Source organism: Protomyctophum parallelum (genome assembly GCF_964188405.1).
Source record: "Protomyctophum parallelum genome assembly, chromosome: 2".
Classification (NCBI taxonomy): Eukaryota; Metazoa; Chordata; class Actinopteri; order Myctophiformes; family Myctophidae; genus Protomyctophum; species Protomyctophum parallelum.
This window is the reverse complement of record NC_139699.1, coordinates 32,083,362-32,089,361: the sequence shown is the minus strand read 5'-3', so window position 1 is coordinate 32,089,361 and position 6,000 is coordinate 32,083,362. Positions and strand designations below refer to the sequence as shown.

The 6,000-nt window shown below is 41.4% G+C and overlaps 1 protein-coding gene and 1 pseudogene across 2 annotated transcripts in view; both read right to left on the bottom strand.

The window, feature by feature from the left end:
• Window positions 1-6,000, bottom strand: part of LOC310854594 (receptor for retinol uptake stra6-like) — a 197,525-nt pseudogene that overhangs the window by 160,779 nt on the left and 30,746 nt on the right. The window contains exon 12 of the transcript in view: window positions 3,091-3,192. The product of the transcript in view is annotated as a receptor for retinol uptake stra6-like (transcript). The remainder of the gene's footprint in view (window positions 1-3,090; window positions 3,193-6,000) is intronic.
• On the bottom strand, window positions 376-621 carry ctxn2 (cortexin 2; the record flags this gene model as incomplete). The annotated part of the gene is made up of 1 exon (XM_083760091.1): window positions 376-621. The coding sequence occupies one exon, from the start codon at window positions 619-621 to the stop codon at window positions 376-378; it is 246 nt and encodes an 81-aa protein (XP_083616217.1).

Below are 6,000 nucleotides of genomic sequence, written 5' to 3'. Positions count from 1 at the left end.
AAGGTCAGAGAACAGGACATCTGCCTCACACTTGATCAGGCACACAACACCAGCCACATGGTCACAAATGGCAATGGTAAAGTAGATAGATTCTACTCCTGCTTGGGGGTAACAGTTGACACACATGGAATGTCAAACTTCAGTATCTTAGTCCAATCTATCACAGAGAGGTGCAATGACTGCGTTACGCTGTTGATGAGGTTATGGGTTTTGTGTCTGTCTTCGCGCATGTGTGCACATACGTGCGTATGTGCTTGCGTGCACGTGCACACGGGCGCTTGTTTGTGCATTAGCGTTAGTGCATTTCTGCACAGGTCTGTACTGTATGTTTTTGTCATTATCTTCACTATCTGTGCACGTGCGCGTCCTCCTGTGTTAGGTGAGGGCATACTCGAACGTCCCCTTCTCCAGGCCCTCTATGCCGTCGGCCCAGTTGGAGGAGGGCATGCTGCTGTAGGGGTCCAGCAAGATCCGGAAACACCTGATGATCAGCAAGCCCAGGAACACCAGCAACATCCCCACAAAGGCAAACGCAGTCTTCTGCTCCAGAGTCAGGGAGTGCGCCAACATGTCATTCCCACTCATGGCAGCAAGGGAGTGGTTGCAGTGGACGCTACACATGGTAAACCAACATCCAGGCGCCTCATCTCTGCTCTGATATGGTCAGGCACTTGCACACCTGCATGCTACCTGGACCGGGGTTATATAAAGGCTTGGTATTAGTGCAGTGATTTTAAGCAGAGAGGAAATCATTACAAATGTCATCTTTTCATAATTTCAGTATCCTCCCTAACTACTCACACTCTCTGCATATACTGTAGGAGTTAAGGACGTCAGCATGATAATGCAAACAGAGGTATTGGAAATGAAAGAGTGTGAAAGGCTGGCCATGACATAGGAACGGTTAGCCATCTATAAATAGCCTGTCTTTATGGTTTCAAACAGATATACACAGACTTCGATTTCTCTCTTTCTCTTTCTCTCTCACTCTTACTCAAACACACATGCACGCACGCACGCACGCACGCGCGCACACACACACACACACACACACACACACACACACACACACACACACACACACACACACACACACACACACTACCTCTGGGAATTTTACAGGGGGATGGAAAAAACAAGTATAGATCGTGTGAGTCATTTCGACCATGACTTTGTCATGGTCGAAATATTAAAAGAACATCTGAAGGATACAGATTTACTTCATTTAAATCCCTGTAATTCAGGGCGAGTCAGAATGACAGGGATCTGAGTTGCATGGTCCACTGTGAAACATACATACAGTAGGGAAAGGTACCATTTGATATAAATATAGAATTATATTAGACAAGAAAGCAGTGGAGATTGACAAAGCATAATAACAGATATTTTCACATGAACACAAGCAGCAGGTGGCTCGAGTCAGGGGAGAGGGGGTATGCGAGGGGAAGGACGGTGTACATAGGACCATGAGAGAATGGGGAGAAACAGGTTAAAGATGAGGAAGGAGAATGAATATGGTGCATGTATGTGTAAGTGTGTGATTATATATGAGTGAGAGCAAGAGAGGCAGAGAGTGAGAGAGAGGGAGGGATGGTGAAAGACTGCATTAGAGGAACTGGGATGTGGCAGTATTAGATGAGGAAAGGATGCATCTCACCGTCATTATCGTTGCATCCTCACTGACCTGTTGCTGCTGCTTCTTTGGGGAAACTCCGCTCATTTTTGTTAACCCACAGACCCATACTTGTCAATCCGTCCATCGTCCTCGTATCGGATACACACAACTAACCTCACATCAAAACACATATACAGAGAGAGAGAGAGAGAGAGCAAGAGGACCGGGAAAAAAGGGTGTGATTCAGATTGTGATTCTTCTCAAAGGGTCAGCTTGTCTCTTCTGGTGCTCCCGTTACTTGCTGCCTCCTAACTCATTATTATTCTGTTTCTCTAGCTTCACCCTCCACCAGCACGCACACTTGCGCCCTGCTGCATGGCAACCACTTGTTAGTCGCACTCAGCTGATCTGCCGCCTCAGTCCTTCATAGCATTCCCACTCAGCGGACCCCCGGGAGGGATGCAGCATTGCACAGAGGCAAATCCACTTTCTCTCCTCCTTTGCCCTCTCCCTTCCCTCCTACTCCCGGTTTATTTATTTGACTTTTCTCAAAATATCATAGTGTTGCCGGTAGAAGGAATGCTGCCTCTTGCTGCTCCTGGCCAGTAAATGCTGCCGCAGAGGTATTTCTGGTACAGAAAAGCAATAACATTACAGCCTGCTTTGATGATGTGCTTTTTAATTGGTGCAACTGTCTTAATTGAATTAGCCCTTTTGCTCAAAGGCTTCTTCTCCATGAGCATGATTAGGTGGTGGAGATTTACACTTTGAAGGAAGGTAATGGATTGTACAGTAGTATTTGTAAAGAAATACACAGAAGGTCAACTGACTGCCCACTACACTAGCATCCAAAATTAAGGTGTATACAGGTGTATATACTGTAGTTTATAAACACATCCTACTATGTAATTTATGCAGTGCAACTTCATATCAGAAATGTTACGTTTAATGAAAATACAGCTGACTAATGGAATGCAACTATGAAGGTGAAGGTCAGTGTTTTCAAGAGTTTTATTTATTTATTTGCTTATTTCCATCGAAATAAGTAGTAAAGTGTGCCGCTTGGGATACTATTTACATTATGAAGAGAGGATATATTAAAAAAAAAAAAAAAAATTGAGCGATGGAAATATGCGAATTAGCACAACACCCCAATTCACCCCCATTCAATTCAATGCAATTCAATTCAATTCAATTCATTGAGAGTTTATATTAGGGGAAATAGCCAATAATGCACTTTTGCACAAAATAACACCTGGACCTCTTTGGTGGGGACGTAACAACTACAAATAAAGGTAAGAAATGCTTCTAGCATGGAATTCTACTTTAACTCTGCAAGCTACATATCATATATATGTACAGGTGTGAGTGATTCTGTTGTATCAGTGTAATCAGACCCACACCTCACCACAAGAGACATTAAAGTAGAGTAGAGAAAATACCTGCTATAATATCACAAGTAATCAAGCAAATACCTGTTATCCAGATCTGTGGTGCCAGCATCCTTTTTGATAAACGCAAACTTAGTGATCACGTGTTGAAGAGCTGTAGCCAATACCAACGTGACCCAGACTGGCCTGGGCACGTACGCACGCACGCGCGCGCACACACACACACACACACACACACGATAGAATCCATGCACACAGCACCTGATGAAGGCACCTCACAGTGTGCTACTGTTTCTGTTATTTTGTTATTTACTAATATTGCTAAGTAGCCTTGCCAAGCCATGAGGCCCATAGGGCAGGAGCCTATCTCCTGTTTCTGTAGCGTGAGGCAGCTTGATGTACAAGTACACCCCCTGGACATGACGCTAGTATGTCGCAGGGACCAATCCAACTCTTGATGCTGAGTGTCAAGCAGGGAGGCACTGGGTCCCATTTTTACAGTCTTTGGTATGACCCGGCCGGGGATTGAACACCAACCCCCCTGTCTCAGGGCGGACACTCTAACCACAAGGCCACTGAGCTGGTTACTTCATTACTTGTGCAAGCAGAGCGCGCAAGTAATAATTTCGCCCAGTCTCTTCCGCCGTGACAGCTGTCCCGCCATTCGATGTTTATGCAGAAAAACATCAAATCTGTGCCTGTTTTGCTGGGACCAAACGACCACAAATTACCATATTTCTTACGTCATCATTTAGAGCTAGTCATACGTATACTATATACATAATCAGTAAAAATAAAATAGCAAATTGTGCCTGATCTGCTGGGACCAGAGTACGTGGTGTGTATATGTATGACTAGCTCTTAACAGTTTGACTGTTTTTTACGATTAACCCGCATTTTAATCAACCCCCCTTCACTGCCGAGATTGTTGTATTACCTTTAGAGCATACGCTGAATTATTTGGGCTTTTAATCCGCGAAAATCCATCAAAAAAAGCTCCCGTGGTTTGTTATGATCTGTGTGTAGCATCCACCATCTTGGTGCACCCGGAAGACGCACACAAGATTGGTTTCAATGAGGCGTTGCATCCAATGCATTTCCATTGGCCTCAATTTCCCAGAAGCCCTAGCAGCCCACAGCATGTGACGATTTCCGGTTTTGTCATCACAGCGAAGGCATCCAGTCTCATACTCCGCGACGAAGACGGATTTTCTTTTGATTCATTACATTACGGCGGATTAAACACATAAAACAAAAGGCGGGTATGTCCGATACGGCAGCGACATTAACCTGGAGTAATCCATTCAAGGCACGGAAACTGTTAATGATGACGTAAGAAATATGGTCATTTGTGTAATCTGGTCCCAGCAAACCAGGCACAGATTTGCTGTTTTCTTGCATAAACATCAAATGGCAGGACAGCTGTCACGGTTTTTGGCGCAAAGTAACCACAGTATACCGCTAATCAACTTACAACTACATACTCCATATAGTATATGTATATGTATACGTATGTCTTACGTCATCATTTACAGCTAGTCATACGTATACTATATACATAATCAGTAAAAAATAAAATAGCAAATTGTGCCTGATCTGCTGGGACCAGAGTACGTGGTGTGTATATGTATGACTAGCTCTCAATGATGACGTAAGAAATATGGACATTTGTGTAATCTGGTCCCAGCAAACCAGGCACAGATTTGCTGTTTTCTTGCATAAACATCAACTGGCGGGACGGCTGTCACGGTTTTTGGCGCAAAGTAACCACAGTATACCGCTAATCAACTTACAACTACACACTCTATATAGTATATATATGTATACGTATGTCTTACGTCATCATTTAGAGCTAGTCATACGTATACTACATACATAATCAGTAAAAAATAAAATAGCAAATTGTGCCTGATCTGCTGGGACCAGAGTACGTGGTGTGTATATGTATGACTAGCTCTCAATAATGACGTAAGAAATATGGTCATTTGTGTAATCTGTCACGGTTTTTGGCGCAAAGTAACGACAGTATACCACTAATCAACTTACAACTACATACTCCATATCAGACAGATCAGGCACAATTTGCTATTGTATAACTGCTCTCAATGATGACGTAAGTAATACAACATTATGTTTCTGGGGTGTATAAAAGTAACGAAAGTGTCAAAAAGTTAACCATAAATGTTAACGTTAGTGTAGTGTGCAAACAATTAAATACAAATCCAACTACAGATTACGGAAGTATTTTAGATCATGTATATTTTAACAAATGTGAAAGTATTATTACAGAAATTGAAGTTAGAGACACATATTACTCTGATCATGATTTAGTATTAATATCACTATAGTCCAACATGAAATACATTTAACAAAACAATTGACAATTTACAATAAGTAATACAATAATTATACTGTATATTATATTTTAATTCAGTTTATATACTGTTTTTTTTCACATATCAATGATTATTTTTTCTTTGAAAATAAAGATAGAAACTTGAACGATACTTCATAATACTATGTGTTTACATGCATAAAGTAGATAGGTAGCAAATAGTTACACCTAATAATTAGACATTTCAAACGTTCCTTCACAGAGATATTGAGATTCCACCGTTTACAGAATAATTATACTGTATAACATATTTTAATTCAATTTATATACCTTTTTTTTCATCACATATCAATGATTTATTTTTCTTTAAAAAACTAAAAAGGGATCCAGAATATATCTACATCGATAAAACTGTATTTCTTATATAGATAGAAACTTGAACCATACTTAATAATACTAGGTGTTTATATGCATAAAGTAGGTAGGTAACAAATAGTTACACCTACAACGGTCAAAAGTACTTGCGCGCTCTGCTTGCGCACTAGTTGGCCATTTATGGCCTACTAGTGTGCAACAAGCAAGTATGCACTCGACAGAGTGCAGTTCTAGTTCTATCTATCTTTAAACTTACACTCGGTTTGTCCGTATAGAAGGCAATT